The sequence below is a fragment of the Halichoerus grypus genome, chromosome 15 (genome assembly GCF_964656455.1).
Source record: "Halichoerus grypus chromosome 15, mHalGry1.hap1.1, whole genome shotgun sequence".
In the NCBI taxonomy this organism is placed as follows: domain Eukaryota; kingdom Metazoa; phylum Chordata; class Mammalia; order Carnivora; family Phocidae; genus Halichoerus; species Halichoerus grypus.
The window spans coordinates 46,477,080-46,503,771 of NC_135726.1; the positions used below are offsets into that span (position 1 = coordinate 46,477,080).

The window sequence follows — 26,692 nt, forward strand, 5'->3', positions numbered from 1 at the left end:
CCCGGGGTCCTGGGATCGAGCCCCGCATCGGGCTCCCTGCTCGGCAGGAAGCCTGCTTCTCCCTCTCCCACTCCCCCTGCTTGTGTTCCCTCTCTCGCTGTGTCTCTCTCTGTCAAATAAATAAAATCTTTAAAAAAAAAAAAAAAGAATCAGTACAGGTGGGGACTGGGTAGGGCCAAAGTGTAGGGCATCTTTCTACCATTTCCGGTCTCTGTTTGGTTGCTGTTCTATATAAATGCCTCCCCGGGTTTGAGTCTCTTGGAATCTGTTTGAATCTTCAGATATCAGCAATGCTTTATTTTTTGTTGTTGAGAATTTTAAATAATTTAAGGCAAGATCTTTTGGATTTACGGACTGATTACATTGAAAACTGAAATATTTCTTCTTAAAGTTAAAAAAAAACAGTAAAAAAGATACATGTTTACTTTTGGAATCCTTATTTTTGTGACATCATTTTATGGAAAAGAGTAATTCAATTCTAAGATGCAAAGAGATTAAAACTCTCAAAGTATTTTTCTATTGAGAAGGAGGAATAGCAGCAGGCCAGGATTTACCATGGGAAGGAATGAGAAGGGCAAGCCACACCAGCAGCTCCATCTAGGATAATATTCCGTAATTCTTCACCAGGTTCTTCTCACTCCACTGAAACTTAGATTTTGAACGAAAACTAAGACTCCTACACATTGGGGTGCCTGGCTGGCTCGGTCACTAGCGCATGTGACTCAATCTCAGGGTTGTGAGTTCAAGCCCCATGTTGGGCATGGAGCCTACTTAAAATAAAAAATTCAATTCAATTAAAAAGACCTCTGTACCTCATATTATCTGAGCTAGTGATTTCCTAACTCTAACTTTGGATATTGAGACTTTGGAACCTATGTTTATTTTTTCCCTCAATTGAGAGCCAATGACCCAAACACTGAATCTTGTACTTGCTATTTTCATAATAACTTGAAATCCTGCTTCCTCACTTTCTAAATACTCATATACAAGTGAGTTTTTCTATTTTTATATGGTTCTATTCTAGGTATCTGTCCACAGATAAAAAGACATGTTATTATACAGTCCTTAATATCCCGCCATTCCTCAAATTCTATTTTCCAAATAAAACTCAGAATCATTTAGTCAACTTCTGTGAAAAAAAATTGGGCCTTGGCTCAGAATTATACATGAATCTGTGGGACACCACCATTCTCAAAAAGAGAGTATTCCCAACCAGAAAAATCATATATTTTACAATGGTTGGAAAGATTTAAACCAAAGAATTACCTGTGTGATGTAGTATGGTAATTCAAAGAAGAACAGAAAGTAATTTCATTTTCTATTTCTGTATATGTGTGTTTTCTTCATGAAAGCATAGGATACATTTCTAGTCTAAATACACCAGTAAATAAAAATATCTTCAGTATGGATTCAACTTGGAAACCAGAGACGGTCCCAGGAAACAAGCAAAAATGGATACTTCTTCCCAAAACCTAGAGCTAGGATAGTCACAGTCTTTCTCACCAGTCAGCTCTTTGCATAATAAAACCTTCTTCTACCCATGCACCATCTCTGATCCCATGAATTCACCCTTTCCCAAACTCTCCCTGAAGCTGACTCTGCTGGGTCATGCTCTGGGAAACCAAGATTAAGTCGGCCGTGGTTTCTGTCAAGTCTCTTGTTCTCAGAAGGTAAGGCAGACATTAAGAGATGAGCTCTAGTGTTGCTGTTTCTCTAACATCCAGGCTACTGTGTAAGGAGTGTCCAAGTATTCTTGGGAAATGACATTAGAAGAGCCTCCATTCCCTAATTTCAACCTACTTAAAAGTACCCCTTCCATCACGTTACCTGACAGATCTTCCACAACCCACCAACCCCATCAGGGAATGCCAAGCTCCTGAAAATGAGCCAGCAGTTCTCCTTCGTGTGGACTGGAGATGTGGACTCTTACCCTGAGGCTCGTGAACACGCCTGTCACACGTAAGATGTCTCCACTTTGGTGCCTGGCAATGGCTGACTTACTACTAAAGCCACAGCCCTAGGTGTGACTTCTGGCGTCTCACGAGGTACGAGTCTTGGTTAAAGATTTCACTACACTCGTACATACAAGGTTTCTATCCCGAGTGTGTCCTCTGATGTCTGATGAGGTTTGATTTCCGACTAAAGCCTCGCCCACACTTCCTACAAATATAAGGCTTCTCTCCCGAATGTATCCTCTGATGTCTAATAAGGTGTGACTGCCGGCTGAAGCCTTGCCCACACTCCCTGCACACGTGAGGCTTCCCCCCTGAGTGTGCCTTCTGGTGTGTGACGAGAGTTAACTTATCACAAAAGCCTTGCCCACACTCCCTGCACACAAAGGGTATGCTACCTGAGTGTGCCCTCCTGTGCCTAAATAGGTTTGGCTTCTGGCTAAACCTTCTGCCACATTCCCTGCATATGAAAGGCTTTTCCCCTGAATGTGTTCTCTGGTGTGAAGTGAGGGTTGACTTATCATTGAAGCCTCGCCCACACTCCCTGCATACAAATGGCTTTTCCCCTGAGTGTGTCCTCTGGTGTGTGATAAGGGTTGATTTCCTGGTAAAGCCCCTCCCACATTCCCTGCACACAAACGGCTTCTCCCCCGTGTGTGACCTCTGGTGTTTGCTGAGGTTTGACTTCAGGCTAAAGCACTGCCCACACTCCAGGCACACATAAGGTTTAACCCCTGAGTGTGTCCTCTGGTGTGTCTTGAGGTTTGACTTCCAGCTAAAATGGCGCCCACATTCTGTGCATACATAGGGCTTCTCTCCTGTGTGTGTCCTTAAGTGCCTAATAAGGTGTGACTTCTGGCTAAAGCTTTGCTCACACTCCCTGCACACATAGGGCTTCTCTCCCGAATGTGTCCTCTTATGTCTGATGAGATGTGAATGCTGGCGAAAGCCATGCCCACACTCCCTGCAAACATAAGGCTTCTCCCCCGAGTGTGCCCTCTGGTGTGTGATAAGGTTGGACTTCAGGCTGAAGCTCTGCCCACATTCCTTGCACACATACGGCCTGACCCCTGAATGTGTCCTCTGGTGTGTGAAGAGGTTTGACTTCCAAGTAAAGCCTCGTCCACACTCCTTGCACACATAAGGTTTCTCCCCTGAGTGTGTCCTCTGGTGTGTGATGAGGTTTGACTTCCAGGTAAAGCCTCGTCCACATTCCTTGCACACATAAGGCTTGTCCCCAGAGGGTGTCCTCTGGTTTTTGATGAGGGCTGACATATTGCTAAAGCTCCGTCCCCACTCGGAGTACATGTAAGGTGTCTCCCCTGTGTGCATCTTCTGGAGGCTGAGCAGGTTTGACTCCCTCATAAAGCCTAGCCCAAACTCCCCATATTTGATTGCTCCAAATCCTGAGACTTCTACACCATGCAACACTTTGTCTGTTCCCCCAAGGTCTGTCCTCTGGTCTCGGCTGGGCCCTGTGTCCACCGCTGTGTTGTCTTGCTTGGACCTTACTGGCTGTTCTTGCCGTGGGCTGGACAACGCCTCTGAAGTGCCTCTTTTGCTTACTCTTCCCAACAAGGGCTTGGAGTCTTCTTCTGTCTCTTGAATTTCTGCTTTGTCACTCCAGCAGGTTTGACCAAAGAGTTGCTTCTGCTGCTGGTTTTGATCTTCTGGATAGTGCTTCCCCGGGGGGAGATGGTTTCCTGCACATAAACTTGAGAAGAGCTGAGGAAGGTGACTGAACCACACATGCTGGCTGAGGCCTTGCTGACTAGCGAATGCCAGTGGGCAGTGGGGACAAGGTTGAATGTTTAGCTTTGATCCTGCTGAAGAAAGAATATTTTGAGTCAGAGTAGCCACAAGTAGGGTGGCCGGGGCCATTTTGCTTTGCCCATCGGTCGTTTATAATATGTTTATATCACAACCTGTCTCCCACTCAGACATCCTTGCATCTATAAGAAGAGCTATTTTTCACTTTACTTTATACACTACATTTTTAATCACAGGAGTTAGCAAACTTGTCAGGTAGGCCGAATTCAGCCTGCAACTTGTTTTTGTATGGCCCACCAGCTAAAAATGGATTTTACCTTTCTAAGGATTCAAAGAAAGAAAGAGAAATAAATAAATAAGCAAACAAACAAATAAACCAATGAGGCAATAGACTGCATGTGACCTGGGAAGCTTAAAATATTTACTGGGTGGCCCCTTACAGAAAAAGGTTTTGGCCCCTTGTCCTACTGCAATGTAGAAAACTCTGGAGCGCCTGGGTGGCTCAGTCGTTAACTGTCTGCCTTCGGCTCAGGTCATGATCCCAGGGTCCTGGGATCGAGTCCCACATCGGGTTCCCAGCTCCACGGGGAGCCTGCTTCTCCATCTCCCACTCCCCCTGCTTGTGTTCCCTCTCTCGCTGTGTCTCTCTCTGTCAAATAAATAAATAAAATCTTAAAAAAAAAAAAAATGTAGAAAACTCATACCAAAAACTTACTTTCACAATACTTGACAGAGTAAATAGTTTACTTCCAGAAATCAATCAACACATACAATACATTGAGAAGTATTTATTCATGAAAAACACTGAACTCTGGATAAGGAAAGTGGGAATCTGGAGCATGATTGCCTGGAGTTGCTCTCACCCTTCCAATCTCCCAGCTTGGGTGTTATGGCAGTTATACTAGGTCAGGTCATAAAACCATCAGTTCTGTTGCTGCTACGGGGACAGTCACCTGATTTGAGTGGAAGCTGAAAAACCAATGCTGGGTGGAACTGTCAATAAATGTGATCTAGGTGGTAAGCGAACAGGGAAGGCCACCAAGTGACTGCTATCTGAGGTTGCAGTCTTTCTTGGTTGGGACCAAAAGAAGAACAAGAAGAAGAAAAAAAAAGACTGGTAGACCATCCAGAAATGCAGCAGGGGAAAACCTGAAAGTGAGAGAGCCAGGGAGGGGCTTGATAAACTCTCCACACAGCCCTGGCTGACTGGAAGGCTGTTTGCAAAAGCAGGGGAGATGGCTGGGGCCCAAGCTATGCACATAACCCTGCCTGACACAGAGACTATAACCAGGTACAGAGGAAAAATTAGAGGGATCAGTGGAAAGTAAAAAGCCAGACAAGACTTGGAAACTATCTGAATTTGAATGAGCTCCCCAACCCACCCATTTATCCACTGGCAGAGGTAGGGAGCCTTACTGGTTCAAAGTCTTTGAACACAACCTATTGCCAATTGTTGCAGATCACTAAGCCCTGCAGACACAAGGCTGAAATCAGGAAGCCAGGATTAAAAATAAACACAAGAATACAATAACAAATCAAGCGGAAACATCACCTTCACAGAGAAAACTTTTTCCACATATTTAGTCTAGAAAAGTTACTAAAACTGGCAACAACAATATCTAGGCAGGAAACATCATCAGCTCTCAGAGGGGCTAAAACATACTAAAATATCCAGTTTCCAAAGAAACAGGAAAAGAGTGACCCATACTGAGGAAAAAATGCAGACAATAGAAACTGTTGCTGGGTGGCCCAGATGTTGATTTACAGGGGGAAAGAAAAAGTTCAAAGCTGATATTATGAATATATTTAAAGAACTAAAGGAAACAACATGTAAAAACTTAAAGTATGGTAACTTGAGAAATAGAAAAATCTCAATAAAGAATAAAAATTATTAAAAAGAAAAAAAGGAAACTCTGGAATTAAAAAGTAAATTAACTGAAATGACAAAATTACTAGGAAGATACAACAGCATATTTGGGCTTGCAATAGAAACAATGAAGTTGAAGATAAATCAATAGAAATTACCTAAACTGAAAAACCAGGTGAAAGAAAGATCGAAGTAAAGCAAAGAGCCCCAGAAACCTGTGGGACACCATCAGATAAATCAATCTATGTGTAATGGGAACGCATGAAAGAGAAGACAGAGAAAAGAGCAGAAAAAAAATGTCTGAAGAAATAATAACTAAAAAGTCTGAAATTTGTTGAAAAACATTAGTCTATAAATCCAAGAAGCTCAACAAACTGCAAGAAAACATAAAACATAAAGAAGGTGCCTGGGTGGCTCAGTTGGTTAAGCATCTGCCTCCAGCTCAGGTCATGAACTCAGTGTCTTGGGATCGAGTCCCACATCGGGCTCCCTGCTCAGCGGGGAGTCTGCTTCTCCCTCTCCCTCTGCCTCTCTCACCACTTGTGCTTGTGCGCAGTGCACTCTCTCTCTCAAATAAAATCTTAAAAAAAATTTTTTTTTAAATCTTTAAAAAAATACTCCAGGGGTGCCTGGGTGGCTCAGTTAGTTGAGCGTCTGCCTTCAGCTCGGGTCATGATCCAGGCGTCCTGGAATGGAGCCCCACATCAGGCTTCCTGCCTAGCGGGGAGTCTGCTTCTCCCTCTCTTTTTGCCCCTCCCCACTCTTGTGTTTTCTCTCTCTCAAATAAAATCTTAAAAAAAAAAAAAAAGAAAGAAAAACATAAAGAGAGCCCCAGAGAGACACATCAGAGCCAAACTGCTCACTATCAGAAAAAAAGACAAAAGAGAACATCTTGAAAGCAGCAAAAGGAAAATGATTCAACATGCACAGGAGGAAACAATATGATTAGTGCTAACTTCTCATCAGAGACAATGGAGTATGGAATGATTTATCCAAGGTGCTGAAATAAAGGTGAAAAGGCTACTAAGGAAGAATTCTATTCTCACGAAACTATCCTTCAGAAATGAAATTGATACAGATATTCACAGATTAACAAGTACTCAGAGAGTATCTGTTGCTAGCAAACACGCCTTATAGGAAATACTAAATAAGTCTGTCAGGCTGAAAAGAAATGACACCAGACATTAACTCAAATCCACAGGAACAAATGAGGACCACCAAAACTGGTAAGTATGTGGGTAAATATAAAAGACTACATATGTATATTTTTCTCCATTCTTCTCTTAATTTCTCTGAAATGCATAAGATTATTATAAAACATGATAACTGTAAATTATGTAGATTATGTTAAATTAGATGCATTTTTAATGCCTAGAGCTGAATTAAGAAAATAACTACAAAAATTATATATATAATAAATAATAATAATTATTATTATTATATACACACACACACCCAAAAGGTAGGGGAATAAAAAAACATGAAGCACATAAAAAATAAGTAGCAAAATGGCAGACTTAAACCATATCAATAATTATATTAAATATGAGCAAACCAAACATTCTAAACAAAAGACAAAAAGTTCTTAGTTACACCACCAAAAGCACAATCCATTTAAAATTTTGTTAAGTTGGACATCACCAAAGTTTAAAACTTGAAAAGACACCATGAAGAGAATGAAAAGACAAGCCGCAGACTTGTCTTTTTTCTGAAACTTGACTTTATAGAGTTGAAAGTATGTGAAAACCATGTATCTGATATAGGACTGTATCTAGAGTATATGAAAAACTCTTATAACTCAAAAAGAAGACAAAACAATCCAATTTAAAAATGGACAAAAGAACTGAATAGCTATTTCTTTAAAGAAGATATGCAAAGGGTTACTAAGCACATAAAAAGATCAACATAGGGCACCTGGTGGCTCAGTTGGTTAAGTGTCTGCCTTCAGCTCAGGTCATGATCTTGGGGTCCTGGGATTGAGTCCCGCATAGGGCTCCCTGCTCAGCAGGGAGTCTGCTTCTCCCTCTGCCCCGCCCCCCGCTCATGCTCTCTCTAATAAATAAATAAAATCTTTAAAAAAGAAAAAGATCAATATTATCAGTCACTAGGGAAATGCAAATTAAAACCACAATGAAATACCACTACACACCCCACTAGAATGTCTGTAATCAAAATTAGAGACAATTCTAAGTGCTAACAAGGATGTAGAGAAACACACTGCTAATAGAAAATGTAGAAATAGAAAACAGAAAAGTAAAATAGAAATACTAATAGAAATGTACAGCCACTTTGGAAAATAATTTTGCAGTTTCTTAAAAAGTTAAATGTAAACATGTCATACAATCCAGAAATTTTACACCTACTTATCGACCCCCAAATGAAAATGTATGCCCACAGTAAGACTGGTACATGATTGTTCTTAGCAGCACTATTCACAATAGCCAAAAAGTAGATACAACCCATATATCCATCAGTCTCTGAATGGGTAAACAAAATGTGCTATGTCCATACAATGGAATATTATATGGCAATAAAAAGGAATGGATTACTAGGCCACCTAGGTGGCTCCGTCGGTTAAGCTTCCCACTCTTGATTTCAGCTCAGTTCATGATCTCAAGGTCATGGGATTGGCCCTGCCTCTGGCTCTGTGCTGAGCACAGAGCCTGCCTGGGATTCTCTCTCTCCCTCTCCCTCCCCCCCAACACATGTGCACACTCAAAAAATAATCCAATCAAGAAATGGGCAGAAGACATGCACAGACATTTTTCCAAAGACATCCAAATGGCCAAAAGACACATGAAAAAGTGCTCAACATTGCTTGGCATCAGGGAAATCCAAATCAAAACCTCAATGAGATACCACCTCACACCAGTCACAACGGCTAAAATTAACAAGTCAGGAAACGACAGATGTTGGCGAGGATGCAGAGAAAGGGGAACCCTCCTACACTGTTGGTGGGAATGCAAGCTGGTGCAGCCACTCTGGAAAACAGTATGGAGGTTCCTCAAAAAGTTGAAAATAGAGCTACCATACGACCCAGCAATTGCACTACTGGGTATTTACCCCAAAGATAAAAATGTAGTGATCTGAAGGGGTACATGCACCCCAATGTTTATAGCAGCAATGTCCACAATAGCCAAACTATGGAAAGAGCCAAGATGTCCATCGATAGATGAATGGATAAAGAAGATGTGGTGTATATACACAATGGAGTATTATGCAGCCATCAAAAAAACCCAAAATCTTGCCATTGCAACAATGTGGATGGAACTAGAGGGTATTATGCTAAGCGAAATAAGTCAAAGACATGTATCATATGATCTCACTGATATGAGGAATTCTTAATCTCAGGAAACAAACTGAGTGTTGCTGGAGTGGTGGGGGTGGGAGGGATGGGGTGGCTGGGTGATAGACATTGGGGAGGGTATGTGCTATGGTGAGCACTGTGAATTGTGTTAAGACTGATGAATCACAGACCTGTACCTCTGAAACAAATAATACGTTATATGTTAAAAAAAAAAAAAAAAAGATAGTAGGAAGGGAAAAATGAAGTGGGGGGATTCGGAGGGGGAGACGAACCATGAGAGACTATGGACTCTGAAAAACAAACTGAGGGTTCTAGAGGGGAGGGGGATGGGGGGATGGGTTAGCCTGGTGATGGGTATTAAAGAGGGCACGTTCTGCATGGAGCACTGGGTGTTACATGCAAACAATGAATCATGGAACACTACATCAAAAACTAATGATGTAATGTATGGTGATTAACATAACATAAAAAATAAATTAATTAAAAAAATTAAAAAATAAAAAAAATTTTTAAAAAGGAAAAAAGAAAATAAAGAAATGGATTACTGATACATGCCATGACCTGGATGAACCTCAAAAATATTACGCCAGATACAAAAGGCTATATATTTTACGATACCATTTATAGAATATGTCCAGAAACAGCAAATCTATAGAGACAGTGTTATCAGTGGTTCCCCAGAGCTCAGATGGGAGGAAGGACAGATGCAAATGGGCATAAGGGAGCTTTTTGGAATGACAGAATATTCTAAAGTTAAATGGAAGTAACGATCATACAATAAACGTTTACCAAAAATAATGTAACTGTACACTTACAATAACTAGATTTTATGGTATATAAATTTTATCTCAATGAAGTTGTTAAAAAACTGTAAGACTAGGGGCGCCTGGGTGGCTCAGTCATTAAGCGTCTGCCTTCGGCTCAGGTCATGATCCCAGGGTCCTGGGATCGAGCCCCACATTGGGCTCCCAGCTCTGTGGGAAGCCTGCTTCTCCCTCTCCCACTCCCCCTGCTTGTGTTCCCTCTCTCGCTGTCTCTCTCTCTGTCAAATAAATAAATAAAATCTTAAAAAAAAAAACAAAACTGTAAGACTATATTTCTAAAATATCAGTGTCATAAAAGACAAAGAACGGTTACTGAAATGATCTATATTAAGGGAAATTAAATAGACATGACATGTAAATGCACTACTGAAACCTGGACTGGATTGTTTTCTGGAGAGTAAAAAAAAGATATTATTGCGTCTACTGACAAAATTATAATGTAAGTAGATATTAGATAAAATTACTGTATCAAAGTTAAATTTACTGAGGTTGATAACTATTCTGGTTATATGAGATTACTATCCTTCTTAGAAAACCTTTTAACAAACATACACATATGAACATATGCACACACATATATACATATACATAAATATATATACATATATATTGAGGGGGGAAGGAGAAGGGAGAACATGCATATAAGATAGCACACAAATATAAAATATTAATAGGTGATGCTATTATGCCATTTTACTTTTTTAAATGATTTTTGTGTTTTTTTTTAAGATTTTATTTATTTATTTGACAGAGAGAGAGAGTACAAGTAGGCAGAGCAGTAGGCAGAGGGAGAGGGAGAAGCAGGCTCCCCACTGAGCAAAGAGCCTGATGCAGGGCTTGATCCCAGGACCCCTAAAGATTTTATTTTTATGTAATCAGTACATCCAACATGGGGCTCAAACTCACAACCCCAAGATCAAGAGTTGCATGCTTTGGGGCACCTGGGTGGCTCAGTCGTTAAGCATCTGCCTTTGGCTCAGGTCATGATCCCAGGGTCCTGGGATCGAGCCCCCGCATCGGGCTCCCTGCTCAGCGGGAAGCCTGCTTCTCCCTCTCCCACTCCCCCTGCTTGTGTTCCCTCTCTAGCTGTCTCTCTCTCTCTGTCAATAAATAAATTTTTTAAAAAAATCTTAAAAAAAAAAAAAAAAAGAGTTGCATGCTCTACCGACTGAGCCAACCAGGTGCCCCTGATGCCATTTTATAATAACATATATGCCATATATTTTTCCACATATGTGTGTATGTAGAGGATATAAAGGTGTCCTTTGTACTATTTTTATTTTTGCAAATTTTCTGTAATTTTGAAGTAATTTCCAAATGTCAAGTCAAAAACATACAGGATGAAGCTTACTTCTGAAAATGGCAGCAGACTGAATTAGTCACAAGAATCCCCTGCAGAAAACAATGATAAAACTGGATAAAATACAATAAATAATTACTTCAAGCCACTGGAAAACACCCAGAAGTGACTAGAAGCTGGCTGGAGTAAAGAGTTCACACTAAAAAAACTGCAATAAAAAGGGAGGGGTAAGAATTTTCTTGCTACAAAGCACTCCCAACACACACAACTACAGCAGTGGAGAAATACCACAGCCTTATGGGCTCAAGGTGCCACGGGTTAGGATTCAGAGATGGAACAGAAGCTCCAAATATGTGTTAAGAATAGACGGAAATGGGGCGCCTGGCTGGCTCAATCGGTGGAGCACATGACTCTTAGTCCTGGGGTTGTAAGTTCGAGCCCCATGTTGGATGTGGAGATTACTTAAAAATAAAATCTTAAAAAAAAGAGAATAGAAGGAAATGTACAGTCTCAAATCCTTATATTAGAAAAGAAGGAAGCCTGAAAAGTAACAATGTTAAGCATCCATCTTAAAAACTTGGGAAAGAAATAGTAAAATAAGCCCAAAGTAAGAATAGAAAGGAAATACTAAATAGAAGTTCAAACATAATAAATATAATAGACATGATGAACAAAGCAAAAAAAAAAAAAAAAGGCAAAATAAACAGATGAAACAGTTGTCTCTATATGAAACTCCAAAGAACACACACAGGACAAATTATGGAATTAATTAAACCATTCAGCAAGGCTGCTGGTATATGCTCATTATGATCAAATGAATTTTAGTTCTGCATTTTAACAAAAAATTATAAAAATTTAGTTTTTAAAAACATAACTCTCAAAAAAAAAGTAACTCTCAAAACAACAAAAAAAATAAGCCTATGTATAAATTTAAAGAAAGATGTATATTTACATTATAAATTATAAAACCTTGCAAGAGGTAGTGATAAGGATGTATTAATAAATAAGTGAAAGAAGACACCACACTAAGAGAAAGACTTAATATTCTAAAAGATGTCAATTCTCTCTAAATTAATGAATATATTAATATATGTATATTATTGAATATATAAATTCAATGCAACTACAACAAAATCCTGACAGGAGACTTTATGATATCTGACAAGCTGATAATAAAAGCCCACTGGGCTGAAGCTACAGAGACAAGAATAAGACAGGAAGACTTACCCTACCAGACACTAAGACTTATTACAAAGCTATAGGAAATTAAAACAGTGTGATATTGGTGTAGGCATAAGCAGATACAGCAATGGAATAAAAGAGAGTTCAGACATTGATCCAGGCATATACTGAAATTCAAAATACGAGAGGTGGCATTAAAAATTGGGGAAAATGAATTATTCAATGAATGGGGCCCAGTCTGATGGTGACGTATTTAGAAATCTATAAAAATAGACCCATATCTCTCAACACACACAAAATCAATTCCAGACAGATTAAAGACCTAAGTTGTAAAAAGCAAAAATATTTTTTAATTGAAAGAAGAAAATCTAAATAATGTCTTTATGATCTTGACAGAGGGAAGGAATTCTTAAATCAGACAGACACACATACAGACAACACAAAAAAATTTGACAAATCCAAACACATTAAAATTTATGAAATTATTATTAAAGGCCATTAAAACATTGGGTAAATTTCATAACACTCTTGAAATGAAAGTAATGGGAAACAGATCAGAGGTTGCCAGAGGTTAAGGGTGGAGGGAGGGTAGCATGAAGGAGTTTCTAGTGGTGGAACATTCTGTATCCTTACTGTGGTGGCACTTACATCAATCTATGTAAGTGACAAAATTTCACAGTACTATGCAACAACAACAAAAGAGTACATGTAAAAACTGATGAAATCTGTATCTGATTAAGGTCTGTAGTGGATTTAATAGTATTGTACCAATGTCAACTTCCTGGTTTTGAAATTGGAGAAAGCTGGGTAAAGAATAGATGGGAACTTGCTGTATTATTTTTACAAACTGAGACTTAAATTATTTCAAAATTAAACAACTTTTTATTTATTTTTTAAAAGATTTATTTGAGAGATAGTGACAGAGATATCGAGAGAGAGCAGAGTGGGGAGGAGGGGGAGAAGCAGGCTCCCCGCTGAGCAGGGAGCCCAACATGGGGCTCGATCTCAGTACCCTGAGATCATGACCTAAACCAAAGGCAGACACTTAGCCACCTGAGCCACCCAGGCACCCCTAAACAGCTTTTTATAAAGCAGGTAGGCAGTCCACAGATTGGAAGAAGATGGACATAATACATTTAATGGACAAAGGAATCATTTCCAGGATTTATTTAAATACTTCTACAAATGAACAAGTAAAAGAAAAGCAGGCTAGAGATCTGAACAGGAAATTCGCAGAAGAGGAAACATCAATGCTAATCAACCTAGGAACATAGGAAAAGATGCTCAAACTCAATGCTAATTAAATTAAAACTGGTGTGAGAAGCCATTTCATACCCAAAGGATGGTCAGAAACATAACTCTTTGTTATGGCAGCCTTGCAAACTAATGAAATAACTGTTGAGAGCAATTTGGCATTACCGAGGCAGGATGAACAAGTGCACGCTCTTTGACTCAGCTACTCTACTCCTACGCATCTATCTTAGAGAAACAAGGGCTTATATGCCCAAGGACACATGTATTAGAATGTTTATAGTTACAATTTTTTTAAGATTTCATTTATTTCAGAGAGAGAGAGTGCACACGAGCAGGGGAAGGGGCAGAGGGAGAGGGAGAAGCAGACTCCCTGCTGAGCAGGGAGCCTGACACGGGGCTCGTTCCCAGGACCCTGGGATCATGACCTGAGCCAAAGGCAGACGTTAACCGACCAAGCCACCCAGGCACCCCTACAGTGCATTCTTTAATAGCCAGAATTGGTAAAAACATAGACGTCCAACAAAATAAAATGGATAAATGAATTGTAATTATGCATATAATACAATAAATACTATATAGTAGTGAAAATGAATGAACCAGAACAACATATATCAACATGGGTTAATCTTACAAACTCAGTGTCAGTGGAGAGAGCAAACTACGGGAGGATATACATAATATGATGACATTAATGAAAGTTTAAAAATGTCAAACAACACTGTAGATGGTTGAGGGATTCACATATATGAAGTAAAGCAAAAGGCCATGCATAAGATTTATAAATCCCTAATTTTGAAAAAACAGTTCCCTTTGGGCATGGTATGGGGAGGTAGGGGAAATAGGAACTTCAATTGTTTAGGTAATGCCTTATTTCTTAAGCTTGGATGTTGGCTCATGAGAGCATATTTTTTTATTATTCATAGTTTGCTGTAATCTTAATTACTGAGTAACACATTTTTTAAATTATGGGAATTGGAAAGGTAGAAATAATCAATTACATTTCACCTACGGGAAACTGGAAAGTATCTAAAGGGTGGCAGACTTAATGTCCATAGGATAGATGTAGTTTTTAAGATCAAGAGAAGAGAAAGAAGCCCATGAATGAGGAAAGACTGAACATGATGAAGAAGGCAAGCCAAGTAAAAGGAAGGGAGGCTTCCTGGTGGAGGAAAGAAACAAGGAAACCAAGAAAGCTCCCCCACTCCAACTGAAAATGATATTCTGGAAGGGAGGTCATGCCAGGCAGACTTACCAATGATCTAAGAGGCCTGAGAAGAGCTTCTTCCCCGTACCTGAGAGATGCCTCCTCCTTCCCTATCTTCCAAGCTGTGGATGGTCCCATCTACCCTGCGTCACACTTACCTGGACAGAGGCCCAGCGGATGTTGTCTCTCCTTTATCCAGGGCTCTTCCCCTTGCTCCAGCTGAGAAATGAGTTTTGGTTTGGAAAATGGAATTTCTGCTCATGGGGAAAAACAACAACAACAACAACAACAAGGAGATTCTTGGTTATGGGCTCAAGGGGCCATTTCTTAACTCAGAGCCAAAATGCGTAGGGAAACCCAAAGGGTGATACAAAGGACCTATAACTGTGAACTCTCCTCAGAAGAGCTGAGTAAGTAAAGGTGACTCTGGTCAGGAAAACAGCATATTAACACTTAGTGAAGGAAAATCACCTAGGTTTCAAACAAGATAAAGCAAAAAGAGAGCCCCAGCCTTGAGAAAGAGGCGTGGAAATGCAGTGTTAAAGGCAACATGAGTAAATCTACATGTTTTCAATTCCACTAAATCCAGATTTCCCCTGAGGGGAGGGGATTATTGTTTCTAAGCCCAACCCTAGGACAAAGCTGCTTCCTAGGTAGCCTTTCCTCATGATATGTAGAAAATACTCTGTGGGGCAGATTTTAAGTGCTAAGGGAAACCATTCTTACCTAGTGAGACTAGGTGATTGTAGGTCTCCAGCATCACTTCCCTGTGCAGGGTCCTCTGAGCTGGGCTCAGCAACCTCCACTCCTCCTGGGTGAAGTCCACAGCCACATCCCTGAATGCCACGAATGCCTTTAACACAAAACACAGCACTGTTCATCCGGAGTGCGCCTTGCTCGCAGCTCAGGATAAGCAATCAAAAGGCTTCCCTGTGGGAGGTAGATATTTCTAAACCCTACTTTGGATTGTGAATGAAGGGTAGCAGAATATGCCACTCCAATTTATGCCATTTTGGCATAAGGATTATTTTGGGCTGAAGGCATTGAGAAGAAGCAGACACAAGAAAAGTTCTCTGCTCTCCCCCTATCTGCCTAAGAGCAGAACATAAATTTGTGAAAGTATCTCCCCTCCCGGCTCTACCGGGAAGAATAGGAAGTCAATCTCTGGAAACAACTCTAGACCTTTATCAGCCAGGAGATGGCACCAAAGGAATCCACACAACAAACGTTACTAACTACCCCTTATCTTCCACCACAATTTGCTATCCTCAAAACTCAAAATGCTTTTCCTTTGTCTTGTCGCTTCTCTAAAAAGTTATTGTTCTTTTGTTAAGATGCTGTATGAGCCCAAGTTCTAACCACCCCTTTGAGTTACTCATCACTGAGTGCTCCCATGTGTATCTGTTAATAAACTTCTGTTTGCTTTTCTCCGTCTTTTGTTGGTCTAATTTATAAGGCCCCAGCCAATGAACCCAAAATATGTAGAGGAAAAATCAATTTTTTTTTCTTCTCCTATATGACCTTAGTCCCAAGGGTTCAAAGACCATTATTCTCCTTTCTCTATCCAGCCAGCATCATTTATGCACCCATTACTGTCAACATTCTAGGCTAGCTGCTACCGGGGATGAAAGCAAAACACAAGTCCCTTCACATTGGGAGCTTTAAATCTAGGCAGGGAGAAGAGGAAGACATCACACACACGAAGTTAAACGGTAAAAAAAAATCATCTTACTGAGCTTGAAGAGTATCAGAGACTACTTGGTCTAAGCATTTATGCTCTACCTACTTGAAGCCGCTGAGTCTCTGGGGGGTGAGTACCCACCAATATGTATACTTTGTAGCAGGACCCATTCCTCCCCCTTGCTCACACTCCAGCTGCCCTGATCCTGCCTGAAGAGTGCAAGTGTGTGGTTGGAAAGACTACGGACTCAAATCACACTGTCCCCAACTAGAGTACCCTTCAGCAATTAGCTAACCTCTCAGCATTTCTGTTTCTACTGTGAACCAAGAAAACACAGTGTTTATCTCATAGGACTGTGCTGAGGATCAGAGAAGTTGGTAAATGTAAGGATTCAAGACAAAGGACTGTTGCACACTGTAAGTGCTCAGGGAGGACTTCCCTAGCCGTTCTAGAATTCTTTCTTTTCACTCAGGTTCTTATTCCCCTCTGCTGCTTTAATGTACCCCCTTAACTCTAGATAATGCATTACTCATTTTTATTTTCTGACTGCCTACTAGACTGAAAGTTCTATATGCATTGTTCACTGCTATTGCCCTGGTGCCCAAAGCAGAGCCTGCAAACACTAAGCAGTCAAATATTTTTAGGTGACTGAATGTGCACTTACTATTATTATTCCCCTAACAAAGTTTCAAATGCCCTTCTGCTACCTAGAACGCTATACTTTGGAGGGTGGGAATATAAATGGTCATTGGATGAAGGTTTTGGTGAGGTGTCTTGGTGTGGAGGTGGTGCAGAAACCAAGCCCCAAGGAGCCTAGGGATCCAGTTCAGGGATTTTTCCTAGCCCATCAGTTTTTTTTGTCTTTTAAAAGAGAACATAATCTGGGACGCCTGGGTGGCTCAATCAGTTGAGTGTCCAGCTCTTGGTTTTGGCTCAGGTCATGATCTCAGGGTTGTGAGATCAGGCCCCACATCAAGCCCAACATCAGGCTCTGTGCTTGGTGGGGAGTCTACTTGGGATTCTCTCTCTCTCCCTCTGCCCCTCCTCCCTCTCTCTAAAATAAATAATCTTTTTTTTTTTTTTTTAAGATTTTAAAAGAGGACACACTCTGCAGTCCATAGATAGGGTTAGTTTGAGCCATACACTACATTTTCTTTATATCCCTTATATGTTGGATGATTTCACATGAAAATATCAACTTATGAGTCCTGTTGAAAAAATCCATAAATCTGACCACTCTGGGCTTCGCATGGCTGCAGGGCCACAGATGGCTGAAGGTGACCCACACTAGGGGTCCATTAGCCCACCCATATTATTGGCAGATTGCCGCAACTCCTACCTTACTTGTTTCATTTAGCTCCCTGCCTGGTCCCTTTGGTGATTTGATTTTGCATCCCTTCTCAGAATACCATCCCCCTTAAGGGATGACACTGTGCCTCCCAAACTAATTCTACACTGTGCCCTCTCAGGGGACGCTCCCCTAAATTTCCTGTTCCCTATCAGCACAACTGTTCTGCACTGGCTGTGGAATGGCCTTAAAACAGGAACCCCCTGCCCCCCCCCACCTTTGGTAATAGCAATCCCAGAAGCCAGCCCTCCATCAAAGTAATTAATTATAAATAAAGCACAGCCAGGATGAGTGAGAACTATGGTTCTTACCCCTCATCTCTAGCTGTACTTTAGAACTAACTGTGGTGTTTTAAATTATGGACTCCTGGGTCTCTCCACAAATGGATGAAATCAGACTCTCTGGGGATAGGGCTTTTATACTTTCAAAGGCTCCTAAGTATAGTCATGGTTTAAAATCAGTAGGTCAGAGGAATCTCAAGAGGGAGAGGTCACTGTAGGATAGAGAGATCACAGCAGGTTTTATGAGAGGAAGGTATGATCTTGGTCATAAAGGGCAGGCAGGATTTTGAAGGACTGAGGAGAAATAACAGGGGTGGGCCCTCCAGATAAGACATCTGGGATGGGAGGAAATAAGGAATGAAAAGTGGCTAGCTGGAAAAGAGAGCAGGCAGGTCATAGCAGACTACAGAGGGTTCGAAAGGCCAAAGGAATATAAAATCCTATCCTCTACTGTGCATTGAAGGTAATATATGAGTAATACCCTTGATGAGTACACATGAGTGTACACGATGAGTAGATGAGTGTACATGTGGATAGATAGGTGGTAACACACGTGTAGCAAAATATTCATTGTTGAATCTAGGTGGTGGGTATGTGAGTCAATGTTAAGGTATATTTTTTTCTGTAGATTTGAAACTTTTCATAATTAAATATTGAAAAGACTATTCATTCATTCAGATATCTGCTTAGCCCCTGTGGTGATTTGGTTTTTAAAACCCCTTCTTAGAAGGAACACACACACAAACACACACACACATACACACACACGCGTGCACACAAATACCTAGAAAATCTCTGACAAAGAAGCTACACTGCAGACCAACCTACGTTCTTTCAACAAGTTTAACACAACTGGTATTCCTACAGCCCTGGAAAAATTCATGGTTTCTTTGTCTGAGAGCCACACATGTAGGGGGGTATGGAAACACTAAATGGATGACTCTCCGTGACCTATTCCAAACCTCTCTCACTGAGGAGCAACTCAGCTAGCAGCTGGTGGCACTAAATCCAACTCAAGGGGAGGCGTGACTGGCAAAAAAGTAACCTATCCCTTTGTCAGCTGAAGAATGGATTGGTGGCTGATGAGAACTGACAAGACACAGGAGCGTGCTGCTGGATCCTAGCAGAAGACTTCTACATTTTTAAGATGGAGTAATGCGGAGCCAATACTTTGCCTAAAGCTCATAAACACGGGCACAAATGACCCAACAGAGGCAGCGGAGTTCAGTGCACTGGTCTTAAGTGTGGGCCCTGAACCTACAGCAACAGCATCCCTTAGGAACTTGTTAGAAATACAAATTCTCAGGCCCTAGCCCAGAACCACTGAATCAGCATGCGGAGCCCAGCAATCTGTTTTAACAAGGCTTCTCAGTGATTCTGATTGACAGAAGAGTCTGAGAAATGCTCAGGGGCTAAAAGGACACTCTGGAGACAGAGTGTGTTCAAATGAGAGCCCTCCTTCTCCCACAACTTGGCATCAGTAACTTGACATTTCTGTGTCTCAATTTTCTAAAAATGGGTATTATAATATGACTTACATTTTAGGGTTGTTGTGAGACTCAAAGTTGCTAAGAATCAACATCCTACGGCTGTGAGGGGAACTAGCCCGATGAGGCTGACACTGTCAACAGCGTCAGGTGGAGGAATCAAACAACCCCAGTCCTTGATAAGCTTATGAAGGGAGAGGACCAACCCCAAAGTGTGTCCTGGCTCTGGACTTTCTTTCATGTGGGCTCAGTTATTGTTTACAACAGCCCAAGTGGGGTTTCCTGTTCCTTGCAGTCAAAAGGTATAATATCCTATCTTGTAACAATCCCCCGTCCCCTCCGCCATGAATCATGCTTCTCTTTTTCTACCCTTTATGCATTTGCCTCCTATACTAACGCTAGGCTTGGCCATGGGACATGCTTTAGCCAAAGGGACATCGGCAAACATGACGCAAGCAAAGGTTTGGAAGGCATTTGGGTTTGGGGCTGGCCTTGTTTCTTTCTGTGCAACCTTGAGGCTGCCATGTAAATAAATGGAGCTTGCCTGCTGACGAGGCCACACAGAGAACCAAGAACTGAGGTACCTCAGCCAACCAGCCTGTCAACCGCCAGCTATGTAAGGCCATCCAGCTCCAGCTGAGCAGCCAGCGGACTACAGCCACATGAGTAAGCCCCGGTAAATCGAGAGAAGAACCACTCTGCTGTGCCAAGCCTACCTGCTGACCCACAGAACTGTGAACAAATAAATGATTGTGTTTTAAGCCGAACTGGTAGATAGAAATGAAGTGCCATCACAATTACCCAAAACACGTGGCATTAGCTGTGGGAACAGGAACGGCGGAGGTTATCAGTACCAGTGGGGAAAGTAGTAGACAAACTGTTAGTGGGGGCTAGAAAAGTGGTTAGGGAAACCACTAGGGCAGCCTGAGAAAGGCCCTGCCTTTTACGTGCTGGCAACACTGTCCCCTGTACTCAACTTGGAAAACAGAAAAAAATACCAAATGATTTCAGATCTGGCTAATGAGATCTCCAGGAACCCTGCTAAAGGCTTCAGCTGGATGCCTCTGGCCACATACGAGAACTTATAGAAAGAGAAAAGCTAAGGCGCCTGGGTGGCTCAGTTGGTTGAGTGTGTCTGCCCTCGGCTCAGGTCATGATCCCAGAGTCCTGGGATGGAGTCCCGCATGGGGCTCCCTCTACCCTTCCCCCCTGCTCGTGATCTCTCTCTCTCTCACTCTCTCCCAAATAAATAAATAAAATATTTTTTTTAAAAAAGAGAAGAGCTAAAGAAGCAACTAAGCAGTTTGTAAGCATCATTTAGGGGAAGTAGAGACACATGGGGGAAAAAAAAACCTTAACCAACTAGCTTGTTACTGTCATGCATGAATGGTCATCCCGCCCCAGTCAAACTGCCAGCAGACTGCAGCGACATGAGCAAGCCCAGGTGAAACCTCCCAAACGCCCATCTATGCCTGGCTCAAAATGTTGACCTCAAACCGTGTGCTAATAAATTACTTTGTTTTAAGTCAATAAGCTTTGGGATGGTTTGTTATACAGCAAGGGCTAACTGATATACTGATAAAGGAATGTCATGTTAGATGAAAAATACTTTACAACTAATATCATCCTTGACTTGATATGATGCTCATGCTGACAGAAACTCCTTAGGTCTGGAGGCACCTGGGTGGGCTCAGTTGGTTAAGCGGCTGCCTTCGGCTCAGGTCATGATCGCAGGTAGAGTCCCACACCCGGGCTCCTTGCTCAGCAGGGAGCCTGCTTCTCCCTCTGCCTGCTCTGCCTGCCGCTCCCCCTGCTTGTGCTCACGCTCTCTCTCTCTGACAAATAAATAAAATTAAAAAAAAAAAAAGAAACTCCTTAGATTTGGCAAGCATTAGAGTCAGTCCTCCCATCTTTCTCTCACTCCTGAGCCTGAAATCATTACATGGAAAAGAGGATAGATTCCTCTGAATGACTCAAACAGTTATTTTTCTTCCTTCCTCCAGCCAACCTCCTAAAAAATGAATTAATCTAAGTTAAATGTGTATATGAGATGACTCCACTGTGTTCGTAATAAACACACTTTCAGAATTAATAATCAGAACATGTCAGAAACAGGACAACACATTTGAAATGAGGAGTGTCCTGGGGTGCCTGGGTGGCTCAGTCGGTTAAGCGTCCAACTCTTGGTTTCGGCTCAGGTCATGATCTCAGGGTCGTGAGATGGGAGCCCCTAGTTCAGCTCCACACTCAGCAGGGAGTCTGCCTGAAGATTCTCTCCCTCTGCTCCTCCCCCTTCGCTCTCTCTCTCTCTCTCTCTCTAATAAATAAATCTGAAATGAAGAGTGTTCTGAATACCTAAGACACTGTTGTGAGGCTGACCCAACAGAGGCAGCGGAGTTCAGTGCACTGGTCTTAAGTGTGGGCCCTGAACCTACAGCAACAGCATCCCTTAGGAACTTGTTAGAAATACAAATTCTCAGGCCCTAGCCCAGAACCACTGAATCAGCATGCGGAGCCCAGCAATCTGTTGGAGGAGGACTTCTGAACAGAAAAGTGATATTACTGTAATGTTTGGGGAAAATGAGGATGACAGAAACATGCTGCGTAGCAAAGGACCATATCAACATGTAGAAACCAACCAGGACACTATTGTAAACATTCACGTGAGAAAAGAAAAAGATCTGCACTGGCAGGTCTACCCTGGGGATGTAAAACTGTACAGTATAACAATAAAAACAAAACAAGAAAACTGCAAAACATAAAGCAGACATCATGATGGAAGAAGGGGGCCTCAAAAGCAGAAGAAATAATCAAAACAATCAAATGTTTTAGAACAGGCAGAGTTCCAAAGCTCCAACTGGTGTGAGTCCCCACTGCTTTGAAATGGTCATTTTAACTCACCTTATCATATTTTTGTTGTGAGAATAAATATAAACCTATAAAAATTTCATGCACAGGGCGCCTGGGTGGCTCAGTCATTAAGCGTCTGCCTTCAGCTCAGGTCATGATCCCAGGGTCCTGGGATCGAGTCCCACATCGGGCTCCCTGCTCGGCGGGAAGCCTGCTTCTCCCTCTCCCACTCCCCCTGCTTGTGTTCCTGCTCTCGCTACCTCTCTCTCTGTCAAATAAATAAATAAAATCTTTAAAAAAAAAAAAAAATTTCATGCACAAAATTGATCACAGAAGCAAAATTTACAATAATTAAAATATTGGGACTAAGTTAAATGCTCCCCCAAATTGGAAGGGACCCTCTTGTACTGTTGGTGGGAATGCAAGCTGGTGCAACCACTGTGGAAGACAGTATGGAGGTTCCTCAAAAAGTTAAAAATAGGGGCGCCTGGGCGGCTCAGTCAGTTAAGAGTCTGCCTTCAGCTCAGGTCATGATCCCAGGGTCCTGGGATTGAGCCCCACACTGGGCTCCCTGCTCGGTGGGGAGTCTGCTTCTCCCTCTGCCTCTACCCCCACTCCTGCTCTCTCTCAAATTAAAAAAAAAAAAAAAAAAAGTTAAAAATAGAACTACCCTATGATCCAGTAATCACACTACTGGGTATTTAGCCAACAATACAAAAACACCAATTCAAAGGGATACATACACCCCTATGTTTATAGCAGCATTATTTACAATAGCCAAATTATGGAAGCAGCCCAAGTGTCCATCAATAGATGAATGGATAAAGAAGATGTGATATATATATAATGAAATATTATTCAGCCATAAAAAAGAATGAAATGCTGCCATTTGCAACAACATGAATAAAGCTAGGGAGTATAATGCTAAGCAAAGTAAGTCAATCAGAGAAAGATAAATACTATATGATTTCACTCATACTTGGAAATTAAGAAACAAAACAAATGAGCAAAAGAGAAAAGAGAGAGAGACAAACCAAGAGAGAGACTCTTAACTATAGAGAACAAACTGATGATTACCAGAGGGGAGGTGTGGGGGCAGGGAATGGGTGAAATAGGTGATGGGGATTGAAGAGATTAAGGAGTGCACTTGTGATGAGCCCTGGGTGATGTATGGAAGTGTTGAATCTCTATATTGCACACCTGAAATTAATACAACACTGTATGTTAACTATACTGCAATTAAAAAAATAATAAAAATGATCCCCCCAAAGTGGAAAGTAGTGGATGGGTTCATCCATTTGATGCACTATTATAGAAATCACTTCCAGTGGGTTAAGTGTTGGCTTTTCTCCATCTATAAAATATGGGTCTGGGTAGATACACTGGCACTATCTTTAATATACTGATCTTATCATTAAGTTCTGTGAAAATGTGTGTGAGTTTGTGTGTGTGTGTGTGTGTGTAAAATGAAACAAAATCCCAATGGTAACAGAATCCCAAAATAAGATGGAAGACCCATAAGGTGCAGGCTGTGCCTTTACACATTACTGACTGTCATCCATCAAGTATTCTGCACACAGCAGTCAGTCAGCAAATTTGTTCAATGGAGTCAGTGAAAAAAATGCTAAGGATTAGTAACATCATGCGCCTGCCAGCCCATCCCGTTTGTTACAAATTTTACTTTATTCTCTCAGGCAAAGGTCCCTGCCAGTGACCTAATATAGAACTGTATATTTGTTTAAACTGGTTTGTATAATTCACATGTCATGCATATCAGAGTACCTGGCTAGTCTACCCAAACCCCCTGAAATATGTGGCTAATTATATGCCCCAAATAACATACCAACACAAACAACAGAAACTCCTTTGTTACTTAGTTCTTTCAAATTAATTTATTTAAGGCTGTGGTTCCTCTATGCACTCAACATTTCCTATGTGTCAGGTACTCCCCTAGGCACAGAGGTTTCATCTTAAACGACTTCTCCATTCAAATGCTTGTACCCTTTGATCAGTTCTTCCAATACTTTTTTTTTTAAGTATTAGGGGCAGGGAAAAATCAGCTCACACAAATGTCTGGCTTTTCCCAGAAAATCAGAATGCTTTCCTATTAACATTATGAGTAGTGAAGAAAATACACACAAAATATTCAATGTTACCTTAGGAAATGTTCTGAATTAGATTTATTATGCATTCTTGGTACTAACACTTTCAAATGAATGAAATATAAATTAGAAACACAGAACTCTCAAAGTTGTTCTGATAACATCCAGGAAACTATAAATCTCTACCATAGAGGGCCAGGATTAAGAATAAATCAAGGTCTCAAGAAAAAAAAAAGAGAGAAAGAGGGCGCCTGGGTGGCTCAGTTGTTGAGCGACTGCCTTCGGCTCAGGTCATGGTCCCAGGGTCCTGGGATCGAGTCCCATATCGGGCTCTCTGCTCCGCGGGAAGCCTGCTTCTCCCTCTCCCACTCCCCCTTGCTTGTGTTCCCTCTCTCACTGTGTCTCTCTCTGTCAAATAAATAAATAAAATCTTAAAAAAAAAAAAAAAAAAGAGAGAGAAAGAAAGAATAAATTGAGGTCTCATTTTCTGCTTAAATTTTCCTCTCATTTTTTTTTTTTTAATAAGGATAGTCAAGGCAGATCTGAAATAGCCAAGTTAATGCATATCAAAAATGATAGTAAACCAGCCTGGCAACTTTGTTGGCACTCAATAACTGTTAATCACATTCAATTAAGTCAAGGTCATCATAGCCACCATTCATAGGGGTTAGAAAGTTTCCCCTTTAAGTCCCTATACATCCATGTCATTGATTTCCTTATATCAAATTCCTTCCCAAAATCCTTCAAAACCTAGCTTATTCAAAGACAAAATCTACACTCCTCAGTCTGGCACTTAACCTAGCCACCCAGACTAAGAGGTAGAAAATGAAAATCCTTCAGGGACCAGGTAGGTAATATAAATGAGAGAGGTAGGCAAAATGTTAGCTAGTCAATGGTTTCAACCTGAGTTTGGAAGATACTGTGGACAGTGCAGCAAATAAACTCTGCAGGACAATGTTCAGTGTGAATTCCCTGACACCACAGTGCAATTTATTTTCAGAGAGGCAGGCAATCCAGAATTTTTGGTGAAATCTCCCCAACTGCCTGATGCTGAAAATGCTCTCAGTATAAAATTCAGGTCAGACCATCAAGCTCCCCACATGTCTGTATCTTCACCAGCACATAGTTAAAAATCAATCTTAAATAATTCCATTGGCCACTACAATCTTCCCACACTGTGGCAAGGGCAGTGTGCCCAGCCTCAGGCTAACCATGCTTCCTGCTCTCTTCCCTGCTCTGCCAACTCTCCAACTTACCAAACCCTCAGGGGCATTTCAGACAGCCCTACTTCTTCTGGAAGCCCTCCCTAACCACTTCAGGTCATAAGCATCTCTGCCGTCCCTGTCCTGCATCCTTACCACTGGACAGTCAAGCTTGGATGTTCCTGTATTTTTACTTAAACTGTTCCATGTGTGTTGTTTACAACTGACCACTTCGCGGGTGACAGGTATGGATGGAGCAGAAAGGAACGCTGAAGGAGGGGACTCCATGTAAGATGAGCCACCACTCCTCCGGGAACAGGCGTGAACTTTGCCCAATACCAACAAGGCAGCCTGCAGCGCAAGAAAAAGGAACAGATCCATCCTGTTGGCAGCCAATATGGAATTTGATGAAAATTCTCACCTCTTTTTTGGCTTTCAGGAGCCCCGTGGCCATTTTCCTGGTCTCCTGAATGCTGTCCTTGGAGAAGGGCAAAGTCTCAGAGATAGACCTGGGGATGTGAAAAGAAACGAGAGCGTGTCTAGATGGAAAAGCCCCTCTCCAGCAGTCAAGGCGGGGTCGGCTCCGGAGCCCCACACCTGGGGGGTTCAGTGTCACAGAAATCACCAGCACAACCCAATTCCCATCCAGAGCCCTGGGAAAAGGGTTCAAAGTGACCGAGGACCCTCAAATTCAGCCCTAAGCTCTAGCCACGGAGTGGAGCCCATGTCCCCCTGCAAAGGAGTAAGTGTCTCTCTCTAACTCTCTGGGCTGGAATGAAAAAGATAATGGCCTGGAATGCCTATGGAAGAACGCCCGAGTTCAGAGGCAGCCTGTGTCCCCACGAGTAAAACAGGGACAAGCAGAGGGACGTGCTGACTGGACGAGGCAATGACTACAGGGCACTCACGTGACGCAGGGTGCACGTTGCCGATCCTGAGGCTGAGGCTCGGGAACCAAGTGCAGAAGTGTGGGAACGACCGAATACGGAGGCCTACCCCGCCGCCAACCAGCGAGTGGGCGGGACCCACCAGCCGGAAGTGCTCCGGCTACGTAAACTCCGCAGCAAGGAGAGCGCCAGGG

General features: G+C 41.8%; 1 protein-coding gene across 3 annotated transcripts; it reads right to left on the reverse strand.

The window, feature by feature from the left end:
- Window positions 1-276: 276 nt before the first annotated feature.
- ZNF875 (zinc finger protein 875) lies at window positions 277-26,667 on the reverse strand. 3 transcript variants are annotated; one of them, XM_036120109.2, is made up of 5 exons: window positions 26,520-26,667; window positions 26,033-26,120; window positions 15,387-15,513; window positions 14,819-14,914; window positions 277-3,775 (listed from the first exon to the last, which is right to left on the reverse strand). In XM_036120109.2, exons 2-5 carry the CDS (start codon window positions 26,063-26,065, stop codon window positions 2,094-2,096), a joined length of 1,938 nt encoding a protein of 645 aa, XP_035976002.2. In that variant the 5' UTR covers window positions 26,066-26,120; window positions 26,520-26,667; the 3' UTR covers window positions 277-2,093. The 3 variants fall into 3 exon arrangements, with proteins under 3 accessions (XP_035976002.2, XP_035976001.2, XP_077919380.1); XM_036120108.2 differs by having other exon boundaries at window positions 277-3,778; XM_078063254.1 differs by lacking the exon at window positions 26,033-26,120 and having other exon boundaries at window positions 277-3,778; window positions 26,520-26,603.
- Between the last annotated feature and the right edge of the window lie 25 nt (window positions 26,668-26,692).